Here is a 27,164-nt window from a genome sequence, read left to right as displayed (position 1 = left end):
CATTTGTTAAGTGAGTTTTGTCCCCGCTTTATGACTTTTCTTGCCATCGTTGTTAAATGAATCACTGCAGTTGATAAATTAGTAATCTGGTTGTTAAGTGAAAGTCCGGTTGCCTTTGGAGAAGCACCATTGGGGATCAATTCTCAACTAATCTCTCAATAGGGACCAGGGTGGATTTGATTTAAATCGAGTTGATTTAAATCACGATTTAAATCATGATTTAAATCACTAATAAAAAGGCTTGATTTAAATCAACTTGATTTAAATCATAATTTTTAAAGAGCAACTGTCATCTCTGCTACTCCTTTGACCCACTGTTGACTCACCGATAGTCCCAGTGTTGCAGAATATACAGCCTCCTGCTACATAACTAAGCTCCATTTCATGCTGAATAAACTAAATTATTCATGTATCTTAAATAGAAAACTATCTTACAATAGATTTATACCCCAAAAGTTTTTTATTAAAATAAATTTGATAAAAATAAAAAAAAATCCGATTTAAATCAAAAAAATCTGATTTTTTTAAAAAAAAATCATTGATTTTTATCCACCCTGATAGGGACGGTATTGTTTTTTGGGTGACTAACCTGTTTTCCCTGAAAATAAGACCCAACTGGAAAATAAGCCCTAGTATAATTTTTTTCAGGATGCTCATAATAAAAGCCCTACCCCAAAAATAAGCCCCAGTTAAGATCGTCAGCAGACAGAGGCGTTTAGTACTGTATTCCCCCCAAAATAAGACCTACCCGGAAAATAAGCCATAATGCGTCTTTTGGAGCAAAAATTAATATAAGACCCGGTCTTATTTTGGGGAAAACACGATAACATTTGTGGAGCATGTTGGTTTGGTTTTCCATCTTGCCATCCCGGTGAGTTCACGTTATGAGAGTTTAGTTGGATCAGTCCCAGGTTCACCTAGATGAGTCTTTGGTTCCCAAACAATATATATAGGTGGGTAGTTCTTGAAAACCTTCCAAAGCGGGTCACTCCAGCGGCTATCGGTCAAAGTGGCACATGGGCTCAACTTCTCTCTGCTGTTGAGCCACAGTGTTGAGGGATCTGTTCTCCAGCCCTTAATGTGGCTCCTTTTGTCTTGCCTTAGCCTGTTGTATGAACCCAGTGGTGATGTATTTCCTAAACTATGTCTAGAAAGAGTGCAGAGAAGAGCAACAAAGGTTATTAGGGGATTGGAGGCTAAAACATACAAAGAATGGTTGCTGGAACTGGGTGTGTCTGGTTTGATGAAAAAAAAGGAGTAGGGATGACATGATAGCAGGAAGAGGGACTCAAGCTTCTCTCCAAAGCTCCAGAAGGCAGGACAAGAAGCAACGGGTGGAAACTAATCCAGGAGAGAAGCAACTTAGAACTAAGGAGGAATTATCCTGACAGGGAGATAAATTAATCAGTGGAACAACTTGCCTCCAGAAGTTGTGAATGCTCCAACACTGGAAGTTTTTAAGAAGAGATTTGTCTAAAATGATATAGAATTTCCTGCTATAATCCAACTCTGTGATTCTATTCTATTCTTAATGCGGCGCATAAACCCAACCTATTTTGGTGGGGGGAAAATATCTCCTTTTATAGTGGTTGCATCTTGGTCGCAACTTATGGTTTCATCAGATGCTGGGATGATCATGAGTACCACTTATTAGATTAGATTTCCATTTTTCCCTTTCTGATCTTCTCCTCTTGATGATTCGTCGCAATGGTGCAAAGAGGATGAAAAACAGTTTCCTTCAGACCGTTTTCCCCACATGTGTTCCTTACTCATCCTTTCCCTCCAAAAACCGATAGGGTCATCTTAAAGCCAACCCTGGTACAGCAGACGAGGCCTAAGTAAACTTTGTGCGGCTTATGCAATTTTCCAAAAAGAAGAAATTGCAACGGGGACTTTTCTACATTTCTTCCCCTGCTTTTGAAAGACGATTCCAGGAAGCTCACCCAAGTTCACACCACCCGAGTGGTGTCCCTTGTGACTCCTTGACTTACACAATTGAGCCCAAAACTCCTGTGGCTAAGCAAGAAGAGTTGATAAGTGAATTTTGTCCCCCCATTTTACGATTTTTCTTGGCACAAGTTGTTAAGTGAATCACTGAAGTTGTTAACTTCACGGAAGGGGTCACGAAAGGGGATCATGTGATCCTGGGACCCTGCAACCGTCATAAGTGCGTGCCAGTTGCCAAGCCTCTGAATTTTGATGCTGCTTCAGCGGTCGTAAGTGTGAGAAATGGTCATAAGGCACTTTTTTCAATGCCGTTGTAAAGTCGAACAGTCACTAAATGAATTGTGAAGTTTGTAACCCGGTTGTTAAGTGAATCTGGCTTGTCCATTGGCTTTCCTGGACAGAAGGTCGCAAAAGGAGATTGTATGACCCCAGGACACTGCAACGGTCATAAATATGAGCCACTTGCTAAGCGTCTGAATTTTGATCACCTGACCTTGGGAATGCTGCAGTGGTCATGAGTCACTTTTTTCAGTGCTGTCGTAACTTCAAACTGTTGTAAGTTGAGGACCACCCAATATATTTAATAGTTATTGCAGATAGTTGCTTTAGTCTGGCAAGATTCCGTCTACAGGCAAGAAACAACAAAGGAACTATTAGGAAGTAACTTCTGTCGTTCCTGATACTACCTCTATTTTGGAGCAGCTACATAGCGGATGGGATGAGGGGCAGAAAATTGGCATCCTATGGATGTCTTCTTCTCGGCCGAAATAATGTCTCCGATGGTCCAGCGCTGTGCTCATCTATGCATTTTTGAGTCTTAAATGTTCCTAAATTTCATACCTCTTCACCTTTTCTCTTCTAGACTTTCACAGCATGGTGCAATTCCCACCTTCGGAAAGCCGGCACGCAGATCGAGAACATCGACGAAGACTTCCGGGATGGTCTCAAACTGATGCTATTGCTGGAGGTCATTTCAGGTGAGGCTTCAAATGGCCAACATGCTGTGAGACCACCGAAGACTTCTCAGGTCTCTTAAGACCTCCTTCTCTTGGTAACTTCTTGAGATGATTCTTGGATGCTTGGGTCTTCCTGATATGGTCCTCTCCAAACGGGGATCTTTCCATTTTTGTTGGAAATGCCATTCTGAGAATTCCCAAACAATGTTTAGGGTATCAGGTTGATTAAAGCTGTTGGATGAGGAAGATAACCAGGTGTCTGAAATATTTTCTTGAGGGACATTCCCAAAGCTCTTAAATTTTGCTACCTCCTTGAATCACGACCACAGATCACAACCCTAAATTTTGGTCGCTAAGCAAGAGAGCTGTTAAGTGAGTTTGGCCCCATTTTACGACCTTTCTTGCCACAGTTGTTAAGCGGACCGCTGCAGTTGTTGAGTTAGCAACACGCTTGTTAAGTGAATCTGGCTTCCCCATCGACTTGGCTTTTGTCCGAAGGTCGCAAAAGGGGATCACGTGACACCCCCCCCCCCGGGACACAGCAACAGTCATAAGTACATGCCAGTTGCCGAGCGTCTGAATTTTGATCACATGACCATGGGGATGCGACAACAATTGCAAGTGTGAAAACGATTATAAATCACTTTTTTTTTAGTGTCGTCATAACTTCTAATGGTCACTAAATGAATGGTTGTAAATCAAGGACTATCTGTAATCCCAGGAGTTACACTCAGAAATGGATCACCAACATACCTTCTCTTTTTTCTTTATGCCCATTTAAATCTGGAATTTTGGTTGTGTTTAATTTTTCGTGTTGATTTGAACCGAGCACATGAGAGAGATTCTTCACAAGTTATGAATGTGTTATATTTACCGAGTTTCTCTGTTACAATATATTCTCAGTGATGAACAGTCAGGACAACACAAATCAGGGAAGGAAACAATTAAACAATAGGGTGACTTGTGTTTATCTATTATATTTATTAAATTTATATGCCACCTGCCTTGCAGGCAGGTGACTCTGGGTGGCATACCAGATAGTAAAAACAGTATTACAAAAGATTAAAATGGTAAAACAGTACGCTGTAGCATTCATTAAGAATGAGCTAAATTGGCAGGTGTTTACAACAGCTCACACAAAAAAAGCAGGAAAGTAATCACAGAGCAGGATGTAACCCCATCCAGTACTGTCTTATTTACATGTAAAAATGTATACAAAAAGTCTTCTGTTTGAAACTTTTCTGTCGCAGCTCTTCTTCAGCCCCTGGAGGGTGTGGGAATGAAATTCATTGGGTTTATACTTCTGGAATTAATTAATAAATCAACCGAAAAACAACTCTCTCTCTCCCTCCCTCCCTCCCTCCCTCTCTCTGTCTGTGTGTGTGTGTGTGTGTGTGTGTATCTGTATCTATACCTCTATCTATCTATCTATCTTATCTATCTATCTCTGTCTGTCTATCTATCTATCATCTATATCTTCTATTTATCTACCTATCATCTATCTTCTATCTCTCTCTCTCTCTCTCTCTCTCTCTCTCTCTCTCTCTCTCTCTCTCTCTCTCTCTCTCTCTCTCTCTCTCATATCTATCATCTAACTATCTACCTACCTACCTACCTATCATCTATCTACCGTTTTTCCCCCAAAATAAGACCCTGTCTTATATTGTTTTTGAACCCCGAAATAAGTGCTTGGCCTTATTTTTGGGGAGGTCTTATTCTTTTGGGGTGCGTGGAGCAAGATGGGGCTCCTCTTGCCGTCTTACCTGATTTCCAGCTCTGTGTTTAAATATTTTCGAAGAGGGCTTATTTTCGGGGGGAGGCTTATTTTAGTGCATGCGCTCAAAAGCCCAATTGGGCTTATTATCAGGGGAGGTCTTATTTTCAGGGAAAGAGGGTATCTATCTATCTATCTATCTGTCTATCTATCTATCTATCTATCTATCTATCTATCTAGATATAGATATAAATATAGATTAGAGAAAGAGAGAGAGAGATTAGAGATAGATAGATAAATAGATAGATAGATAGATGGATACATATAGATTAGAGAGAGAGACATAGAGATTAGATAGAGATAGAGAAGGATATAGATAAATAGAACGAGAGATTCAGTGATGGAGGGAGAGATAGATGGATGGATGGATGATAGATATAGATTAAAGAGAGACAGATAGAGATTGATAGATAGAGATTAGATAGAGCTAGAGAGAGGGATATAGATAAATAGATAGAATGATAGAGATAGAATGATGGAGGGAGATATATATAGATAGATTAGATTAGATTAGATTAGATTAGATAGATAGATAGATAGATAGATAGATAGATAGATAGATAGAATGATGGATAGAGAAATAGATATAGGCCTCTTGCCTTGATTTTTTCAGGGCCGTTCCAATTATACTGAAAAATATGTGAATGAGGGGGGAAATGGTGCATCATATGTCAACAATTGTATTATCGACCGTGAGCTACAAATATTCTTTTCTATTGCAATTGTACAGAGAGAGAGAGAGAGAGAGAGAGAGAGAGAGAGAGAGAGAGAGAGAGAGAGAGAACAATATAATTGGAGGAATACGCTTTGGGGTAAAAATTCTGTTCCTGTCTGCCCCAAAAGGCATGCAGAGACTCTGGTGACCCTTTAAGGAAAAGAGCCAATTAAAAAAAACAGATGCAGAGGTATGAGGAAATGAATTTTATGTTGTTTTAAAAATACAGCTAGAAGGTTGACAAGCAAAACAGATGGCTTTGTCTCTCTCTCTCTCTAATTGTTTATAGAGTTTTTTCTCAATATGGCAGGATGCAAATTTATGATAATCCCGGAGGGCTAGAGGTATTCCTCTATTTATGACTACAATTGGAAGTTTCTGTTGCTAAGCAGAACAAGTTGTTAAGCGAGTGGTGTCCGATTTAACAACCTCTTTTGCCACTGTTGTTAAGCGAATCACTGCAGTTATTCACTGAGTCACGTGGTCGTTAAGCGAAATCGCTTCTCCTGGTGACTTGGCTTGTCAGAACCAGCTGCGAAATTTTGCAAATGGCGGTTACAGGATCTAGGATGCTGCGGTCGTCATAAATACGGTACATGCTGATTTGCCAAGTGGTTAAATCTTGGTCACGTGATTGTGGGGATGTTGCGACGGTCGTAAGTGCGAGGAACAGATGTAAGTCACTTTTTTTCAGTGCCACTGGAATATTGAACAGTTGCTGAACGAATGGTTGTAGGTCGAGAACTACCTGTAGAGGTGGTCCTCGATTTCCGACGGTTCATTTAGTGACTGTTTAAAGTTACAATGGCACTGAAAAAAAGTGACTTATGACCTTTTTCACGCTTGGCAGCACCTCCATGATCATGTGATCAAAATTCAGACGCCTGACAACGGATTCACACTTATGACGATTGCAGTGTCCCAGGGTCATGTGATTGATACCCTTTTGCGACCTTCCAACGAACGAAGTCCATGGGTTAGTCGCATTCACTTCACAGCCCGTCTACTAACTTAAGAGCTGCAGTGATTCATTTAGCGGCTGCGGCTAGAACATTCGTAAAAAGGGGGCAACATTCACTTAACAAATGTCTCACTTAGCCGCAGAAATTGTGGCCGTAAGTCGAGGACTACCTGTACTCACATTCTGCTTCTCGGTTAAGTTCGTTTTCGGAATCTTTTTAACCTTCTCTTCTTTATTGATTTCAGGAGAACGGTTACCGAAGCCGGAAAGAGGGAAAATGAGAGTCCATAAAATCAACAACGTAAACAAAGCTCTGGATTTCATCGCCAGCAAAGGAGTCAAGTTGGTTTCCATAGGGGCTGAAGGTAAGATGGCCGGCCTGTGAATGCAATTTTTTTTTAAAAAAAGAAGAGTTTTGCACCGATAATCTGCTTTCCGCCCCCAATTTGCTTCACACTGTAACTAAAGTGGGACTTTTAAAACTTTTTAACACTTCCTAATCAAGGGGCAAAGGTCTAGTGATAGAAAAATTAGCTGCCTTCAAAGTGAACTCTGGTTTTTTTTTTTTTTACCTTTATATTTGGGGTAGGGGGGTAGGGTACTCATTTGTCTTTAAGTCTGGACCCCTTCCCGGCTCATCTCCATCCTAGGAGGGTTAAGCTAAGAACAGGGTGGGCTACTGATTGGATCCCCCTACCCTTCCCCGTAGATCAGGGGTGTCAAACTCGATTTCATTGAAGGCCGCATCAGGGTTGTGTTTGATCTCGGGGGTGGGGGGGCATGGCCAGGGTAGGTGTGGCCAGCTTGACATCACTCGTGTCGGGGGTCCGAGTGCTCTGCGCAAGCCCCCCTGCAACCCGTTTTTGGCCTGGACAGCCTCCTGCAGCACCCTGCTGGCCAAAATGGAGCACGGTGGGGCCTCATGTGCCTCCCCCCCCACACACACACGCATCCCATTTTTGACCTGGACGGCCTCCTGCAGCACCATGCCGGCCAAAACAGGGTCCCCCCTCGTATCTGTTTTGGCCGGCAGAGTGCTGCAGGAGGCCGTCCAGGCCAAAAATGGGGTGTGGGGGGCCCATGCGTGGTTCCCCATATCCCATTTGGCTGCCTGAGGCACCCTAGGCTGGTCCTTTTCTATTTCCTCACAGGCCCGATTTAAGGACCCTGCAGGCCAGTTCCGGCCAACTGGCCTTCAGTTTTACACTCCTGAGTTAATACATACGATAAGTGCAGGGCGTGCGCGGAGGCTCGGGGATGGCGAAAAACGGGCCTACCGGAAGTTCAGGAAGGCCGGAAACGGGCCTGTTTCCAGCCTCCGGAGGGCCTCCGGAGCCTGGGGAGGCCGTTTTCGCCCTCCCAGAGGCTCAAGTAAAGCCTCCAGAGCCTTTTCATTTAGTTGAGAGTGTTCGTGGTCTGTATGTGAGGATGTGCTTGAGTGAATCAGTCAGGGTTCTAGCTTTGTGCCACCTGTGCTGTGAACCCGTTCGCCAGATTTTTATGGTATAGTAAACCAGCACAGGTACAATTGCGAGCATTTGGCCTTTACGCAGGATCATTTCCCGGGCGACCGAGAAAGCATTGTGCCTGCTTGGCAATTAATCATCCCGGTGTCGCCAACTGATAGTAACAGGCAGTTCCTTTGTTCTCGGGCATGTCCTGCTTCCGCCTGCATTCAGCCAGGGTGTGCACCCACTCCAGGAGGAAGGTGTAGTAGAGAGCGAGGAAGGTGACCTTGATGGAAATGTTTCCACCTCTTTTCCTTCGGTAACAGTTCCTGCATATTTCCATCCGGATCGTCCCAAAGGGGCTTTTTCCAAAGGCAACTGGACTTTTATCTTTTTCCTTGAAGGCGTTTCGCTTCTCGTCCAAGAAGCTTCTTCAGTTCTGAGCTGAACTGAACTGAAGAAGCTTCTTGGAGGAGAAGCGGAACGTCTTCAAGGAAAAACAAAAAAGGCCGGTTGCCTTTGGAAAAAGCCCCTTTGGGACAACCTGAGAATCTCCATAGACACTTCCCTCTGGATAATCTTCATTTCCTACAAACTTCCGAATATGCCCCCGCAGAGTCTCCTTGCTCATTCTCTTCCTGCTATCTTTTTTTCCAGAAATTGTCGATGGCAACGCCAAGATGACGTTGGGTATGATCTGGACCATCATTCTCCGGTTTGCCATCCAGGATATCTCAGTGGAAGGTAAGAAAGGAAGATTTGAGTTTGTGAGATCGTTTAGGCCAGGGGTCTCCAATCTTGGCAACTTTAAGACTTGTGGACTTCAACTCCCAGAGTTCCTCAGCCAGCAAAACTTTGGAACTGAGGAACTCTGGGAGCTGAAGTCCACAAGTCTTAAAGTTGCCAAGATTGGAGACCCCTGATTTAGGCCCTTTTGTCCATCCCAAGTCGACAACAGCCTTCCGTTTATCCTAGTGTTTTTCAAACATTTTTTTGTGGACTTCAACTCCCAGAACTCCCTGGCCAGCATGCTTGTTTTTAAGATTTTTAAGATTGGCAGGCTTCAGCTCCCAGAATTCCTGGCTGGGGGATTCTGGGAGTTGAAGTCCACACATCTTGAGCAGAGGTGGTATTCAGCCGGTTCGTACTGGTTCGGGAGAACCGTAAGCGGTGACTGCGGGCCCACAAACCCGCCCGCCTGGCTGGACATAATGCCATCTTATTTAGCCACGTTTCCCAGGCCAGGCGAATGCGCGGAAGGTGCACGTGTGAGCAAAGCGTATATGTGGAAGGCGAACCGGTGGTGAGCATATGTGGAACCCACCGCTGATCTTGAGGTTGCCATGTTTGGAAGAATACCGATTTAACCCAGTTTTGCGGGTCAAGATTGATGGGACGTGTGGTCCAACACATGGGGAGACCGCCTGATTGAAGGAAGGCCTTTACTGTGTGTGAGAGGAAGAGATTTAAAAACCAACGATGAAGCCTTGTGGTGATTCAGGATGCTGCTCACGCCTTAGGAGTGTCTTCTGTGCTTTTAGCTTCTCGCTACATCAGTCCCCATAAATCTTTCAGGGCACAGATGCTCACTCAGCTGCAGGAATAGGGATTTATGTACTTGAAATTGGGGCCTGCAAACTTCAGTGGCCTAAATATGACTGTCTAAAGGAGGGTTGCAAGAAAAGTGGTAAAATGAGACTTAGTCTGGGGACGACCCACTTAAAGACCATCATTGCAGGCGGAATTACAGTCGTAAGTTGAAGACGTACCCAGGGGTGGGCTTCAAAAGTTTTAGCAAGGGGTTCTCTGCCCGGTTGCTGGGTGGGCGTGGCCATGGAGGGCATGGCCTAGTCGGCCTCCTGCACCACGGCGGAGGGGGCGTTTTTGCCCTCCCCAGGCTCCAGAGGCTTTCCTCAAGTCTCCGGGAGGGTGAAAATGGCCTCCCCAGGTTACAGAGGCCCTCTGGAAGCTGGAAACTGGCCCGTTTCCGGCCTTCCTGAACTTCCGGTAGGCCCGTTTTTCGCCCTTCCCCAGCCTCCGCGCGCACCCTGCACTTACCTGCATCCAAAAGGGGCTGTGTGAGAACTCCTGGGAGGGGCAGGGTGGGCGGGGCCAGCCAGGAGTGGGATTTGTGGGTTCTCCGAACTGCACAGAATCTTAGCTAGAGGTTTTGCTGAACCCCTGCGAACCCCCAGCAGCCCACCCCTGGACGTACCTGTATTGTTTATAGGCTTTACTCAATCTGGAGCCCGGAAAGTAGCTGGAAGGATGGAGCTTATAATAAACAAAATCCTTCCTTCCATTCCCTCTTAGTTTTCCCATCTGCTCGGCAAATGTCCCTCTCTCTCCCTTTTTTTCCAATTCCTTGAATCTTTTTTTTTTCTTTTTCTTTCAAGTACCGTATTTTTCCGAGTACAAGATGCACCTTTTCCCCCCCAAAAAAGAGGATGAAAATCTGGGTGCGTCTTATACTCCGAATGTAGCCCCGCCCAGCTTCTCAAACGGAGGTTTCAGAGGCTGAAAAAAGCCGCCAAACAGAGTTTCGGAGGCTTTTTTTCTGAAGCTCTGTTTGGGAGGCTTTTTTTCTGAAGCTCTGTTTGGGAGGCTTTTTTTCTGAGGCTCTGTTTGGGAGGCTTTTTTTCTGAAGCTCTGTTTCGGAGGCTTTTTTTCTGAAGCTCTGTTTCGGAGGCTTTTTTTCTGAAGCTCTGTTTCGGAGGCTTTCAGAGGCAGGAAAAAAAGTTTTTTCTGAAACTGTTTCAGAGTCAGAGTCAGAAAAAAAAAAAGCAAAAGAAAGCAAGGCCCAGAGCTCACAACCAAGGAACCTGTTACTAAAATTCACCTCTGGGAACAGCTGATTGGGGTTATTCCGGGAGGCCGATCCACCCGCCAATCAGCTTTTTTATTTTCCTTCCCCAAAAGCTAAGGTGCGACTTACACTCCGAAAAATACGGTAGCTAGTTGCGTTCTGCAGCCAGCTGTGATTCGAATGCTGGCTTGATTTGGCCTTCATCCTGCAAAATACCTCCAAAGGCTGTCTCTCTCATCTCTCCCCCCACTCCCTTCCTGGCTGTTTGCAGACACATGAAAGCCATTTGTCGAGAAGACATGTTCAGCCCTAAAAGTTCTTTTTTTTGGCACCTGCTTTCCGTGGGATCTGTTTTATTTCTCTGATGTCGCATTGTGTGTTTTAGTCTCCTGTTACCCGCCGAGAGTCCAGGGATTGGGGTGGAATATAAATAGCGGGAAAGAGAAATAAAATATCCTTCTCTCGGTGCAAGGAATGCGTGTATAAAGATGTTGTTCTTTGCGGAAGGGAAGATATCCCAATGGGCTTTGATTTATTTGGATTTAGGTTTATAGATTTGGCTCCATCTCGGGTGGTTTTTCAACCTTGGCTATTTTTAAGATGTGTGGACTTCCAACTCACAGCAATAAGCTGGCTGGGGAATTCTGGGAGTTGAAGTCCACGTATCTTAAAATTGGCCAAGGTTGAAAAACACTGCTCAATCCTTTTCTGCCCGGACTTACGGTGTGATGTTGTGAACTCGCCCTTGCGACAACACAACCCGAGCAACACAATTGCCTCCTTTCTCTCTTCTCTGCAGAGACTTCAGCCAAAGAAGGCCTCTTACTGTGGTGCCAAAGGAAGACCGCTCCCTACAAGAATGTCAACGTGCAAAATTTCCACATCAGGTAACTTTTCAACACAACGCTTCTTCTTCTTCTTCTTCTTCTTCTTCTTCTTCTTCTTCTTCTTCTTCTTCTTCTTCTTCTTCTTCTTCTTCTTCTTCTTCTTCTTCTCCTTCTCCTTCTCCTTCTCCTTCTCCTTCTCCTTCTCCTTCTCCTTCTCCTTCTCCTTCTCCTTCTCCTTCTCCTTCTCCTTCTTCTTTTTCTTTGCAACACAGAACCAGCCGTCTCATATCCAGAGAATCGGACCTCTTTAGAAAGCCTGCAAAACATTGACTTCTTGGCTTAGTGCTGCGACATGAAAGATTCTGCCAGCCAGGAAGCCAAGTTTTTGAAGCTTTCTGCTGGGACCTGAGGCTCAGGATTTGGAGAATCCAAGGAACTTTGCGAACGGAGAAATTTCCTTTCTTCACAAAAAGGCTTTTGTGTTGACAGCTGGCTGTAGCGAGGTTGTTCTGTTGGGCGGGTTGATGGATGCCGATCCAATGAAGCATCCGGTAAGGAAAAGGCCCCAGAGGCGTTGATCCTTCCACTCCACAGCAAGGTTTAAGGGGTGATAGAGCAGCCTTTCAACCCCCACCCCCTCGACTTAATTGACCCTGGTCGGGGATGGGCATTGGCCGTTCTTGGCCTGATTTCAAAACTCATGCAAGGGAACAATTTGGACTTTTGGTAAGAGCTATTTGCCCTTCCCTGGAGCTTGGGAAAAAGAGAAGAATCTCAGAAAAACAAAGAAAAGAGGAAAGGGAAGGGAAGGAAAGAGGAAAGGAAAAAAAGAAAGGAAAGTGGAGGAAGGGAGAGGAAGGAAAGGGAAAGGGAAAGGAAAGGAAAGTGGAGAAAGGGAAGGGAAGGGAAAGGGAAAGGAAAGGAAAATGGAGGAAGGGAAGGGAGAGGAAGGAAAGAGAAGGGAAGGGAAGGGAAAGGAAAGGAATATGGGGTAAGGAAGGGAGGAAGGAAGAAAATGTCAGAGAGAATACAGCCATAATCACTGGCTCCTCAACCTTCGTCCACCTATTAAGTCCACCTTTCTTTGCTCATCTTCATCCTCTCCACAGCTTACTCCTGAGTAGACGCTACGCTCAACAGCCACAGCCACCCCCACAAAAATGGCTGCCCAGCCCCAACCTCTAAATCTGCTGCCATTTCTTCTTCTTATGGGACCTTTAAGTTATGTTACTGTAACATTCCGAAGGGTCCCATGCATTTGACTCGAACATGTGTCTGAAAAGGCGCCGCCGTGTGCCTTCCGATGTTGATCTCCTTCCGTTAACTCGGTTGTCCCAACAGGACACCCCATTTTGCAATACCGTTCTTCTAAAGCAGGGGGTCTCCAACCTTGGCAACTTTAAGACTTGTGGACTTCAACTCCCAGAATTCCTCAGCCAGCAAAGCTTTGGAACTGAGTCAAATGCGTGGGACCCTTCAGCTCCCAGAGTTCCTCAGTTCCAAAGCTTTGCTGGCTGAGGAATTCTGGGAGTTGCAGTCCACAAGTCTTAAAGTTGCCAAGGTTGGAGACCCCTGTTCTAAAGACACTGTTGGCCTTCTCAAGGGACTTGACCCTCTCTTATATTTTTTTATTTTTCAGTTGGAAAGACGGTCTTGCTTTTAACGCCTTGATCCACAGACACCGACCAGAACTCATCGAATACGACAAGCTCAGAAAGGTATTTGGGCGGGTTTGCCGATCTGCCTTTCACTTCTTGGTTTTGAAATATTCTCCCCCTTTACTCCGGGTGAACTCGCTTTTTTTCCTGCAATTCCAGAATGTAGTGGGTTGAGTGAGGCCTGGGAATCAAATCCCAATTCTGTAATAAATAAATAAATAAAAAATAACCTGGGTTACTCTAGGACAGTGTCCCTCAGCTGTGACCATTTTAAGATGGGTGGACTTCAACGCCTAGAATTCTCCAGCCAGCAATTGTCTTTCTATGGTGAGAAGTAGTGTTAGTCAACCTTGGCTGCTTTAAGGCAGGTGGACTTCAACTCCCAGAATCCCCTAGCCAGCTTTTGCTTTGCTGGCTGGCTGGGGAATTCTGGGAGTTGAAGTCCACCCATCTTAAAGCGGCCAAGGTTGAGAGACACTGCTCTAGCGCAGGGGTGGGCAAATATGGCTCTTTTACAACCTGTGGACTTCAACTCCCAGAATTCCTGAACCAGCTTGGCTGCCTCAGGGATTCTGGGAGTTGAAGTCCACAGGTTGTAAAAGAGCTACATTTGCCCACCCCTGCTCTAGGGTAAGTCATAATCTCCAACCTGAGTTTCTCAACCAAGAAAAAGGAATTTGACCTTGATCGATCGCAAGTATCAAGGTTTTGTCCACGATTGTGGACCAAAATATCCAGAACCAAATCATCGGGGCCAGATCCGAAGTGATTTGAAACTTCATCTTGTTTGTTCTAACGTAGAAAGTACGCATTTGTTGTGACCTAAGCTGAGTCATTACAAGACACAATTAGTCCCAAATAAACCTATTTTATTGTAACAGCTGAGAATTACGTTCATTCCCAGCTGAGTCCCAATTAGTTGCAAAACAAGTCCTTTGGAAGAAGTCCTTCGGGATAATCACTAACCTTTATCTTCTTTGACACCCTGCCAAAGGCCTTACTTGGCAAAGCCTCACGGAGTTCAGAAACAAATATGAGATGCCAACTGGAAACAGAGTTAGCGACGCTGCTTTCCTGCAAAAAGGCCCAAGTGCCTTTGTTTCACTTTTAAGCCCTATGGGAGGGCCCAATCATCTCCTGACCTTACTCCCGAGTCGTCCCTTTTGCTTTAGCTGCTCTTGCCTTCTGGCAGCTCTGTGCATGAGTGCACTAGGAACAGGCTCCTCCTCTTCCTCTTCCTCTCTGCTATCCACCTCTGGAGGCTCCGGAGTCCGCACATCACTCCCAGATGGCCCTGGCCCCATCTCTGCCTCCGACGCAGAGCTCTCATCTGGGCCTTACTCTGACTCCAGGACTGGCCCATGTTCTTCCCCAGCCTCCTCACTGTCTGACTCGGCTGCCAGCTCCGCAGGCTGCTGGCGGACCACAACACTATTAAAATGATAGAGAATCCATAATTTCTGGATAGTCAATCTTTAGAAGCAGGACTTCAAAGATGCTTCGGTGCATTTTCATATTTGTATTTGGAAGTTTTAGGAAAGCCAAGAGGTTTGGTTAGAAAATTGGACATGGCTGGTGATTTTGAGAAGGGGAAGATGGATTTTCGTTCTCTTCTCTCTGTTGTATGGATGTTTGGGTGGTTTAGGGATGGGGAATTTTTGGTGGGTAGGGGTGTGTTTGGGGATTGTTATGTGTGTTGGACCTGGTCTTTGGGTTTTAAGTGAATTTCGTTGTATGGGTATACTGTGTATATACGTACAATGACAATAAAGTTACTATTATTCAGATGAGCCGTTTAGGACAGGGCCCCCAAGTTTTAACCCTCTTTGGCGATTTTCCTTTTTCTGTAGGACGATCCGGTCACGAATCTGAACAACGCTTTTGAGGTCGCAGAGAAGTACCTTGACATTCCCAAGATGTTAGACGCAGAAGGTAAGCCAGAGGGTGATGCTTTAAAATATCTTGGGGTCCCGTTTTGTTCCACAAATCTACAAATCCACGAGGCAGATGTCATAACACCATTTGAATGAAGCCAGTTGAGTAAACTTGGCGCTGGATAGCAATAGCGATAGACTTACCATGTTTTCCCCAAAATAAGACCGGGTCTTTTATTAATTTTTGCTCCAAAAGACGCATTATGGGTTATTTTCCGGTTAGGTCTTATTTTGGGGGGAAATACATTACTAAATGCCTCCGTCTGCTGACGATATTAACTGGGGCTTATTTTTGGGGTAGGGCTTATATTACTAGCATCCTGAAAAATCATACTAGGCCTTATTTTCCGGTTGGGTCTTATTTTGGGGGAAACAGGGTATATACCGCTTCATGGTGCTTCACAGCCACCTTTAAGCAGTTTACAGAATCAGCCTAAAAGTAGCCCTAGACATACAGCCACAATTGAGCCCAAAACTTTTGTTGTTAAGTGAGATATTTGTTAAGTGAATTTTGCCCCATTTTATGACCCTTTTTTTTGCCACAGTAGTTAAAGTGAAACACATGGTCGTTAAGCAAGTCAGGTTTCTCCCCCATTGGCTGCTTGTGAAGGCGGCTGGGAAGGTCGCCCATGGCAATCATACGATCCCATCGTTGTTGTGGCCCGTCAGCGGCCTGTGCCGATTGTACCTGATTCCGACAGCGAGGAGGCTGGTGTGGTGCTGCGCCAGCAGCCTGTGCAGCTGCCACTCGAGTCGGACAATGAGGAGGCTGGAGAAGATGTGGTGCCAGAGGCAGGGATTCAGCCAGGGCCTTCAGAACCTCCAGAAGCTCCTTTAAGTGAAGTGGACAAAGAGGAGAAGCCAACAATAATAATAGTTGTATAATAATAGAAATGTAAATGCCAAAAAAAATTGTTAATCAAATTTGAATGGCCGCCTATCAGGTGCAGGCAACCAGCTCCAGATGTGAATAGTCGAAGTATGAAACTTTATTGCCTCTAACCTATGTTACAAGAATCACCCCCTATTGCTTGCCCTTCCTCTGGGAAGAACCAGATAAGGTTTTTATGGATCCCGTGGGGAAGTAAAGCTGATGCCGTTTGCAGCTGTGCAACGACTCCAAGCTAAGTCCCCGCTTGACCCTTCCCTCCGGCCTAGCTGGCAGTTTGCCCAACTTTGCCCATGTGACGGAAAAGGGATCTTGCAGAAGATTACAGAACCACCCTGAAAATTCCTGCTGCTGCGATAGAAGAATGCAAGGAATGGTCGTTCCATACAAGCTTTGCGGTCTTTCAAACAGACGTTTGAGTTACGGCAGGAAATGCGATACAAATCTTGGGATAAGCATCCCATCCCGTGTCGGTTCTTCTGGATTTTTAGGCATTCATATTTTTGCAAGCTGGATTGTTTCCCGAGGTCTCTTGGGTGATGTTTGACTGCAAATGACATTAGTTCGCGGGGATGATGAGTTGTTTCTGATGTGTTTAATACTTCTTGTTCGCTTTTCAGACATCGTCAACACAGCCCGTCCTGATGAGAAGGCTATTATGACCTATGTCTCCAGCTTCTACCATGCCTTCTCTGGGGCGCAGAAGGTACCAGAAATGGACGGCGATTTTTTTTTTCCCCTCCATTAACCGCTTCTGTTCTTTCCAGCATCCTGGCTTATTTTGACTTCCCTTGGAGAGGGCCGCCGCTTCGATCAACCTGGGAACCCAGACCTCAGCTAGTTCAGGACAAGCTTTACAAAGATCCAGGGCAAGAAGAGTCTCAGTCCTCCAAGATCGTGGTGGTCCCAAAGGTGCTTTTTTTCAAGAGGCAAAACTGGGTTTTTCTCTGAAGACGTTTCGCTTTCTCATCCAAGAAGCAGCTGCTACTGCTTTTTCTCCTTCTCCTTCTCCTTTTTCTCCTTCTTCTCCTTCTCCTTCTCCTCCTCTTTCTCCTTCTCCTTCTCCTTCTCCATCTCCATCTCCTCCTCCTTTTCCATCTCCTTCTCCATCTCCATCTCCTTCTCCTCCTCCTTCTCCATCTCCTCCTCCTCCTCCTTCTCCTTCTCTTTCTCCATCTCCTTCTCCATCTCCTCCTCCTCCTCCTCCTCCTTCTCTTTCTCCATCTCCTTCTCCATCTCCATCTCCTCCTCCTTCTCCTTCTCTTTCTCCATCTCCTTCTCCATCTCCATCTCCATCTCCTCCTCCTTCTCTTTCTCCATCTCCTCCTCCTCTTCCTCCTCTTCTTTTCTTCTTCTTTTTCCTCCTCCTCCTCTTCCTCCTCCTCTTCCTCCTCTTCTTTTCTTCTTCTTCCTCCTCCTCTTCCGTTTCTGCTTTTTGGATGAGAAGTGCAACGTCTTCAGAGAAAAACCAGAAAGTCCAGATTTGCCTCTTGAAAAGGCACCTTTGGGACACCCAATGCAGAAAAAAAATATGGGCTTTTTCTTCAAAACTCACCATAAGTCCTTTTGGGGAGAGGGTGGCCAATGAGACCTGACCTTGTCATAGATGGAGGCTACCTTAGGAGAAGGAGAGGCAACATTAAAATGCTTTACGACGGTGTAACCAGGACTCTCCAACCAAACAAACTCCAAAACTCATCGAAATTCATCCTTTCCCCCATCAAAGAAGTCAATCAGAACTTGAGTTGATCAAGACCACGGTCACAAGTTCTCACTTAAGGAAGTAGCCTCACTTGGCAAATGTGGACTTCAACTCCCAGAACATGAAGTATGGCCATCCTGTAGGCCTAAAGAGTTGAAGGGTTTGTTTCAGGGGTCAAGGATGAAATTGAGTTCCTTTTGAGAGATTCCCTGGGGGTCCTCTGGCCAGACCCCCAGGCCACATCTGGCCATTTGGCTGTCCCTATCTGGCCTGTTTGGACTGCTTTTATTTTGAGGGCGACTGCTATTTCCTCCCCGCCCTCCCCCTCCCCTCCCATGCAATTTACCTATATCCACACAGCCATAGGGACGCGGTGGCTCAGTGGCTAAGACACTGAGCTTGTCAATCGAAAAGTCGACAGTTCAGAGGTTCGAATCCCTAGTGCTGCGTAATGGGGTGAGCTCCCGTTACTTGTCCCAGCTTCTGCCAGCCTAGCAGTTCGAAAGCACGTAAAAAATGCAAGTAGAAAAATAGGGACCACCTTTGGTGGGAAGGGAACAGCGTTTTCCGTGCACCTTTGGCGTTGAGTCATGCCGGCCACATGAGCACGGAGACGTCTTCGGATAGCGCTGGCTCTTCGTCTTTGAAACGGAGATGAGCACCGCCCCCTAGAGTCAGGAACGACTAGCACATATATGTGAGGGGAACCTTTACCTTTACTTTACATCACTCTTGTTTCGGCCCCGTCCACCACAGTCTCAGTTTCTCATGGGAAAATTAATTGCCCACCCTTGCTCTGGTCTAAACAAAGGATTTGGAACGGCTAAATTCTGTCCTAGCTGAGGTCTGGTTCCCCCAGGGAGCATAACTTTTCTTCCATCCATCCATCCTGCCTCTGGTCTTCTGCATGTCCGGGCAGGCCTGGAGGATCTTCTGCGTTGCCCTTGACTCTGCTTCTCTTTTTCTCTTTCCCTCTTGCGCAGATATTGTAGGCACGCTCAGGCCCGACGAGAAGGCCATCATGACTTATGTCTCCTGCTTCTATCATGCTTTCTCGGGGGCACAGAAGGTGAGCGTGGGGCTGGGCTTGGGCTGCTTCGTGCTGCTTGCGGCTGTTGGCTTGGGAAGATCTTGGGCTGTAGGAGAAGGCTGGCACTAACCGGTTCGTCGCTCGGCCTTCCGGAGCATGGCTGTAGAAATAGACTGAATAAATCAGAGGTCTTCAAACTTGGCGGCTTTAAGACTTGTGGACTTCAACTATGCTGGCTGGAGAATTCTGGGAGTTGAAGTCCACAAGTCTTCAAGCCGCCAAGTTTGAAGACCTCTGGAATAAATCATCAATAAATTAAATTTAGATCTCGCCATGAAAGGGCTTGGAAGCACAAGGATGTGGGTGTGTCTGTAGGTTAGGATATTGGGTATGGTTCCCCCAAGAAATATTACAATAACGGGCCAGGAACACGATTCTGAGCAGGTCAAATATTTCTCCACCTTAGTTATTTTTAAGATGTGTGGACTTCCAACTTCAACTTTCAGAATTCCCCAGTCGAACCTCGCCGGGAGTTGGAAGTCCATGCATCTTAAAAAACTGGCCGAAAAGGTTGAGAAACTCTGGTGTAGAGTACCTAAAAGTTTCTCAACTTTGACAACCTTAAAGAGGTGGACTTTAACTCCTGCAGGTAGGGGAATTCTGGGAGTTGAAGTCCGGCACGTCTTGAATGGCCCCCCCGAGGTTGAGAAAAGGCTGATCTAAGCCCACTAAAGTGCCTGTTGCTCCTCTCCTGCCCCGTCTTCTCCCATCGTTTTTTTTTTTTTTTGAAGCGGAAATGAAACGCGAGACGAGTTCAGGTTGACTTTCAAAAGCCACTTTTTTTTTCAAGCCCTCCCTTTAAGGAGAGGTGTAAGAAAACACCACAAGGACACCAGCTGCGGAACTGCCCTCCTCCCCAACCCTCACCCCCCAAAAAAGCTTCCTCTACTCTGGAAATGTCTTTCTGGTTTTGATTATTCTTGCTTGTTCTTCCAGACGAGAGAGAGAGAGAGAGAGATGCACAGACCCCCCCACTTTCCAAGAATTTTTTTCAGACAACACCCCCCCCCCCCCCAAATTTTCTGGATGAAGTGTCTCTCATTCAACCGTCCTCCGGTTTCAACCACAGGATGAATGGCGTGACAGTTGACATTTTGGCTTAGCGTCGACCTTGAGCGACGCCGTTTCCAGAGCGAGCAGTGGAAGCCGCAGGCAGCTAAGCAACCGATGTGCAGCTTGTGGCGGGGGGGAAAAAAACGATGCCCCCGATTTAAGGTGTCGGTGTGGCATCTTCCCTAACCTGGCAACCCACACAGCCTTTTTCTGCGTTTCCAAAGATCCCGGGAGAATTGGGATTAGGAACCTGGCAAAATGCACAGCCCTTCGAATTCTTTTTAGCCCTTGGCGGGAGGCGAAAAATCTGGCGGGAGGGCCCTCGAGGTGGCAGAAACCCGGGATTGAAATCTGGGAAGAAGAGCCCACAGGGGCCCGAGTTCCTGAGGAGGAATTCTTTGCAAGGGGGGGATTGCATTCAGGAAGGGATTGCTGCCGGAGGGGTGGGCTACGCTCGCGTGCCGTGAGAAGGGGGATCGGTGTGGGTTCTGCAAATCTCCCTTCGGCGTCCTCCAGAGCCAGGATTAAGAATTACCGCACAGTTTCCTGAACATCTGTTTTGTTTTGCTTTGTTTTTTCCTTTGGGGGAGGGGGTTAGAGAGAAACTATCTTGAAATTATTTAAAAAAAAGGTTCTTAACTGCTGCAAAGAAGCAGCTGGATTTTTCTCCTAGCCAGGCCTGGTGAAAACCTCTCTGCCCCGAGTGGATTTTTAAGATCCTGTTAGGCTTTCTCGCTTCCAGTCCCTCGCTCTTTTAGTGACTTTAACGGGAGCAGAGCCAAGCCTGGGGGGGGGGGGGGGGGCGGCAAAAAAATGCACCCGTAAGCATGAGTTTGTACTGGCTTTAGAGATTTGTTTTTCTGGCACAGAGTTCTGTTTCTTTCTTTCTTTTTTTCCCCCTCCTCCCCTGGCTTAATTGCTTGCTTGCTAATTTTGTCTTTTGCATGCCGAACAGTTTACGAGCCTGTCTTCCCCGTCGGATGCTAAGTGTCCCTTCTCCTCCTTCTCCTTCTCCTTGGAGCCTGGAAAGGAAAATGAGAAGCCTGCCAGGCCTTGCCTAAAAGCTCCTTCCTTCGTGTATTCCCCTTCCTTTGTATGCTGCAACGAACCTCCATTTTCCTGGTCCTCCCCTTTGCTGTGCCCGCGTCCTTTCCCCTTTTCCTCTGTTCTTGTTCCTTCTTTTTGGATGGCTTCTTTATGTTAACGTTATGGGGGCTTTATGTTCCTCCTGGTCAGATTGGCTCCTAATAGAAATCTACAACTTTTCACTAGTTTTTTTTTTTTTTTTTTTTAAGTCCCAATAAAGCCCAAATAAAAATTATAAAAATAAAGAAATTCTGCCAGGACGGGTAGAGTACGTGCCAATATTTTATGCAATTTGGGCTAGTGATGGGATTGCACGAGGAGGCGTGATAGAGAGCAGTTGATCTCTTAAAAGCTCAGCGAACTTTTAAGCTGGGCGAACTTCCATTTCCCCAGCTTAGTAGTACACGTGGACTTCCATTCCCAGAATTCCCCATCCTGTCTCTTAAAGGAACAGCTGCGATTTCCGCAGCGCCAACCGTTTCTTAAGTTTCTTAACCTGACCTGCCTTGGCGCCTTCCTTGATCACTTAGCATGGAAAGCAAAGATGCACCCACCTCCCTTTCTCAGAGGCTCCAGGGGTTGAGAGTTGGTCCTTTGAACGAACCAGAATTCCTGAGGGTCCACAAGAAAATATCCCCATTTTATAGCTGAAAAGGCCAATATTCAAGTCGGAGCTCCTAGCCTCTGCCTGATTTTCAGATGCAGGAAAAACATCCATTTTTTTCTGCCGGTCCCAGCTGGAAGGAACCCTCCCTTCAAGCTATGCCCAAACTTGATTGCACCCAAGAGGGGTTTGCAAGCAGATGTTCCTCTCTACATTTGGGTTGGTGGGCTGTGTGATTCTTTTGCTACTCTCTCTCTCTTTTTTTATCACCCATTGTATCTGAGCAGCAGTTTTGGCGTGGGGGTGGGGGCTCAGCTGGGCCTGTCTGCTTCATCGTCTGGAGCTGATGAACCCCATCGGAGTTCTCCGGCGAAAGGCGGCATATAAATTGAATTAATAATAATAATAATCTATTGTAGACGTTGCCATGTGCCTCCCATTTGGTCTAGCAGGGCACATATTAGCAGAGAAAGGCCACTGGGGTCATTTTTGGGGCCACAGTGGGCTGCTTCAGCTGCTTCTGACTTTCTCAAAGAGAATATTCGTAGTTCAGGGTTGAAATGAGAGGTCCTGAGCTTGCTGGTTTTCTGGCAGACGTTTAACTACCCAACTAGGTAACGTCATCAGGGCTTTGTTTACGGGGTTTACAAAGAGCAAACCCTGCATCCTTTCTAGCACTGATGATGTTGCACATGCGCAGAGGGTAAAAAACAGGTTACTTCCTGGTTAAAACCAGGAAGTAACGATGCCCGGGTGGGTGGGCGGAGCCTTGTGCTGCCATCGCTACCAGTTCGTCTGAACCGGTCCGAACCGGAAGCATTTCACCCCCGATTTAGATGTATGTGTCTTCCCAGCACTGTTGCCCATTATGTGTTGGCTTCACATAATTTAACAACCCGGTTCGCCTCAGCACCGAAAATGTGAGCAGGCGCACGGCCTTCTGAGCATGTGCTTTGCTTGCGCGCGCGCATGCTTGCACGCATGTGCACGGCTTAAAAAACCGCAGCTAAATAGGACAGCATAGCACCGGGGCATGTGGGCGGCCACCGGCAGGTCACAACTACCAGTTCGCACGAACCACCTGAAGCCCACCCCTGCTGTTGCCTCTCTCTTCGAGTCTACAGTTTTGGGTTTGAGGGTGCTCCGTGGACCTCTACCACAGGGGTCTCCAAACTTGGCAACTTTTTAAGACTTGTGGACTTCAACTCCCAGAATTCACCAACCATCATGGCTGGTTGAGGAATTCTGGGAGCTGAAATCCACAAGTCTTAAAAGTTGCTAAGTTTGGAGACCCATGCGCTAGCGTAACCAATTCAATTCCACAAGTTTTCCCTGCGTTGCCCAGGAGCAATGTGTGATAATGGATCTCCGTTGACTTTGAGGTTGGTTCCCCCACTTGCGGGTAAATCCCACTGAATTTAGACAAGAGTTTGAGAGCTAAATTAGACTTCCCATGCTTGGTCCTTTCCTTTCTGCTTCAAAACAATCTTTTAAAGCGGGGGGGGGGCTCTCCAAACTTGGCAACTTGAAGACTTGTGGAGTGGCTAAGGAATTTTGGGAGTTGGAAGTCCACAAGCCTTCAAATTTGCCACGTTTTGGAAGCCCTTGTTTTAAAAGCGGCACATCCCAACCTCAGCAACTCGAAGGTTGTATGGACCTCAACTCCCAGGAGGTTGAAGTCCACACGCCTCCGAGCTGCTAAGGTTGAGGAACACTGGACTAAAGCAAGCATGGGAGACGTCTTCTAAGTCGGTCGGTTGATTCCAGGGGTGGGCTTCAAAAATTTTAGCAAGAGGTTCTCTGCTTGGTTGCTCTGTGTGTGTGTGTGGCCATGGTGGGCGTGGCCTAGTCGGCCTCCTGTACCACGACTGGGAGGGGGGGTGTTTTTGCCCTCCCTGGGCTCCGGAGGCTTTTTTTGAGCCTCCAGGAGGGTTAAAAACAGCCTCCCCAGGCTCCAGAGGCCTGTTTTTCGTCCTCCCCGAGCCTCTGCGCGCACCCTGCCCTTACCTGCATCCAAAACGGGCCGTGTGGGGGCTCTGGGGAGGGGAGGTGCGGGGTGGGCGGGGCCAGCCAGGAGTGAGATTTGAGGGTTCTCCGAACTGCACAGAATCTTAGCTAGAGGTTCTCACGAACCCCCAGCGGCCCAACTCTGGTTGATTCCCACTGTGGAGGGGGTGGGTGGGGAGAACCTGTAGTTTTTTTTTTTTTTTTAATGGAAATAAAAGATCTCTCTCTTTTTCTTTCTTTCTTTTTTTTCCGAATATCCTATTTTGTTGGCAACTCATTTCTTCCATGGCTCTCTCCCTCTCCCCTTCCCCTTCTATAGACCCTCCTCTTCACCTTTTCTGTTGATGTGTGGCTTCCATCTCCTTCCCTCGGACTCTCTCTGCTCCTAGTAAGGTACTTGATTTCTTGACTTTTCCCATTTCACGGCTTCTGTGTAATTTGTCCCCCCACGCCCCCCCCCCATTTTATTTTATTTTTTTTGCTTTTGGGTAAGCCAGGCATGGGTGTTTATGGGACTCCCAATACCTCGGCCTTCCTCTTTTTAGCAGGCCTTTCACCTGCTCTGCTCCTGCAAAACCAAAAACTACTCGTTTTTTACATCCTATTGTTTTTGACAACGGTTTGTCATCGGTTTCATTTCTCCTTTCTTTGAGTTTTTGGATTAATGCCAGCTTGGAATGCAGCTATCCGTACAAAACTGGGAAGGTTATAGTTACTGGGACTCGAAGAGTGAAGAATAACAATCTACCTCAGTTGCTGGAGGGTTAGAGTAAGGTCCCTACCTGCCCTAGGATTCTATGATTTGACTATGATCTCGTTGAAATAGGGTTGACCTAGGAAAGGGGAGCTATACCAAAAACGTGCCACTGAGAACTTTGTGTAGCTTGCAAAGGATCAAAAAGGCAGAAAAAAGGATTAAAAAAAAAAGAAAAGACTTTGCAGGAGATAATAGTAGAATACATGCCACAGCTAGAGCTGAACCGTTTTTGCAGTGCTTTCTGAATCCTAGATAAAAATACAATAGTGTTTTGTTTTGTTTTGTTGAAATCTTGGCTTATGAAGAGCTAGGATAACTAGAGGTTGTTGGGTTGTTGTTTTTTGCATGAGTCCTTAAATCAGTGTTTCTCAACCTTGGTAGTTGAAGATGGGTGGACTTCAGCTCCCAGAATCTGAATCTGAATCTCCCAGAAAGCTGCTGGCTGGGGGATTCTGGGAGTTGAATTCCACCCATCTTCAAGCTACCAAGGTTGAGAAACACTGCCTTAAATCTTCATGCAAACCAGTTGTTTGTCCTTAACATCAAAGTTAGAAAATATGGTAATCGGTATTGGGTTGAATCAGGATCTCAAACCACGGTTTGAAGACGCTAGCTGTGATCCACGCATGCTAACTCTTGTGTCTTGGTTCTGATGCATCAAGAGTTGTAAATTCAAGTGCTCAATCACTACGGACCAAAACAGGAAGTATATATGAGCTTTGGACATAACATTGGTTCAAGCCACAATCCTGCCAGATGGCAAAAGATGAGCCTTCTCATCTGCTTCCGTTATCCAGCAGCTCAAACCAAGGTTGGTCCGATGAACCGATCTGGAGTTACGCTTGGCACGCTATTGTCTCTGCTTGCGTTAGTGGTTTCTGGCCATACTCTGAGCTTCCAGATCGGCTTGGATCCACTTGGAAGATAAGATGGGTGGACTTCAACTCCCAGAGTTCTCTAGCCAGTTGGAGAACTCAACCGTGGCTAGAAAACCCAACCCTGGTTGAAGAATCCAACCCTGGTTGAAGTCCACGCATCTTCAGGTTGTCCAAGTTGATAATGTCAAGTGGTCCAGATAATGTCATCATCCTGGATTGAAATTTAATTGCTTTACATCTGCTCTTTCTCGGCTTGTGGGGGATCTCGCTCATTTACCACGATGGTTCAATTATTGCTTTGATCTCATGCTGTGCCTTTCCTTGGTAGATCTCCCGTCTCCGGGACATTTTTCTGTCGAGTCACCATTTTTTTTCCCCCTCTTGTTTTGCTTGTAGGCTGAGACCGCTGCAAACAGGATTTGCAAAGTATTGGCTGTCAACCAAGAGAATGAGCACCTGATGGAAGATTACGAGAAGCTGGCTTCTGACGTGAGTGTTGATGAGCCTTCCCTGTTTTTCAACAGGCAGGAGCTGAACCTGGTGACACCTCCCCCCCCCCTCGTCAAAGCCTGTGACAAGCCAAGAATTTTGTGAATCCGTCTGTCAACAGGCTCTGGATATAATTGAGGCTGTTGAGAAATCGAGAGGAGTGATTTCTTTGGGTGCTTTAATCACTTCTCAGTCTGAACTTAATTCTTAAGGTGGACACCATTAAGAGTATCCCCCAAAGACAAGGTTGCGTTGCTATCTTGGTTAGCAAACCCAGATGCTTGCAAAGGCCGCAGAGGCTTTGAAGCTAGCACTGATGTTATCTCTGAACTTGCTGGACGGGCTCCAACGGGAGACCTCATAAGACCACATGCTGGTCCCTGATGACTTCTCGTGGTCAAAAGAAGCGTTTCTCAACCTTGGAAACTTGAAGATGGGTGGATTTCAATGCCCAGATTTCTCCAGCCAGGGTATTGAAGTCCACAGATCTTCAAGTTGTCAACCATGTGAGAATCACTGGTCAAAAGCAAACATTGTTTCTCTTCTGCGGTGCACAGTGAGAACTTCTTGACTTCCATCCTCTCCTCTGCTGTCTCTCTTCAGCCCTTAAACGTTCATCTGGTCTTTGTGAACAGCTGCCAAATCGGCTAACAGTCTGCCTTGGCCAGCCTTCCCCCAATCTGGCACCTTCTGAATGTGGAGAAGGTTGTCTTTGATTGTTGCCACATCTTCTTGGCTGTCTCATGCTAACCTGCCCTTCTTAGGACTGGGAAGGCACACAGAGGAGAACACCTGGATGGAATCTCTTGACATGTTGATCGTAAAAGCTGAGAAGGACGTCCAGATATGGGTGCTGAAACTGAGTTTGGGTGACTTCTGCTCATCCATCCTGGAATGAGTGGGCCAACTTACCCATCCTTACAACCTTTGAGAATTCTAGATTTGGACCTCCAAAGTCATTTCATTCCATAGTCATGGTATGCTAGAAGGTCTCTGAAAGACAGCTACGTGGCTTCCTCTGAAGAACTTCTAGGAAGCCAAGCCGGCTTTCATAAATAGGTTTTTCCTAGAACACGTAGGGTTAAGGTTGCTGTTTAGTAGCAACCCCTGGATTTATGACCAACCTTTACATCTCTCCAGGTCTTGCTGTAACAAAGGTGCTATTTTTATTCTCTTTTCCAGGAGGCTTTTCTTTGAAGATGTTTTGCTTCTCATCCAAGAAGCTTCTTCTGTTCTGACTAGATGGTGGGGAATGGAAGGATTGATACTCCTTGCAGACAGCTGGTCATTTGCATCCTTTTAGCGAGTGGTTGAGGTCACCTGGAGGTTCACCTGTGTCCTCAGGGTCACCTGAGTGGTGCAAATGGATGGGGAGCCTTCTTGGAACTGCTGAAAGGATCTGTGTTGTAGATTGGAGATAGATGATGTCATCTCCCTCCCTCTCTGTTGGGAGTATAAATCCTTCCATTAAATATCCTTCCATTATAAATCCTGAAGGAGTATAAATCCTTCCGTTCCCCACCATCCAAGTCCGAGCTGAAGAAGCTTCTTGAATGAGAAATGAAACGTCTTCAAAGAAAAAC

The 27,164-nt window shown here is 46.2% G+C and overlaps 1 protein-coding gene across 7 annotated transcripts in view; it reads left to right on the top strand.

Annotated features, from left to right (window-relative positions):
* The window catches only part of ACTN4 (actinin alpha 4), a 92,128-nt gene that overhangs the window by 45,327 nt on the left and 19,637 nt on the right, over positions 1-27,164 (top strand). For 4 of the 7 annotated variants that reach the window (XM_060693797.2, XM_060693792.2, XM_060693795.2 and 1 more), the window contains exons 2-9: positions 2,810-2,924; positions 6,599-6,718; positions 8,459-8,545; positions 11,407-11,494; positions 13,074-13,152; positions 14,943-15,024; positions 16,536-16,621; positions 25,489-25,581. In XM_060693797.2, coding sequence (XP_060549780.1) covers positions 2,810-2,924; positions 6,599-6,718; positions 8,459-8,545; positions 11,407-11,494; positions 13,074-13,152; positions 14,943-15,024; positions 16,536-16,621; positions 25,489-25,581 — 750 coding nt within the window. Of the gene's footprint in view, positions 1-2,809; positions 2,925-6,598; positions 6,719-8,458; positions 8,546-11,406; positions 11,495-13,073; positions 13,153-14,942; positions 15,025-16,535; positions 16,622-18,600; positions 18,687-25,488; positions 25,582-27,164 lie in introns of all 7 variants that reach the window. The other 3 variants (XM_060693796.2, XM_060693794.2, XM_060693793.2) reach the window with 1 other exon arrangement.

This window comes from Pantherophis guttatus, chromosome 10 (assembly GCF_059756535.1).
Source record: "Pantherophis guttatus breed Tessera chromosome 10, ASM5975653v1, whole genome shotgun sequence".
Classification (NCBI taxonomy): domain Eukaryota; kingdom Metazoa; phylum Chordata; class Lepidosauria; order Squamata; family Colubridae; genus Pantherophis; species Pantherophis guttatus.
This window is presented reverse-complemented; position numbering and strand designations above follow the sequence as displayed.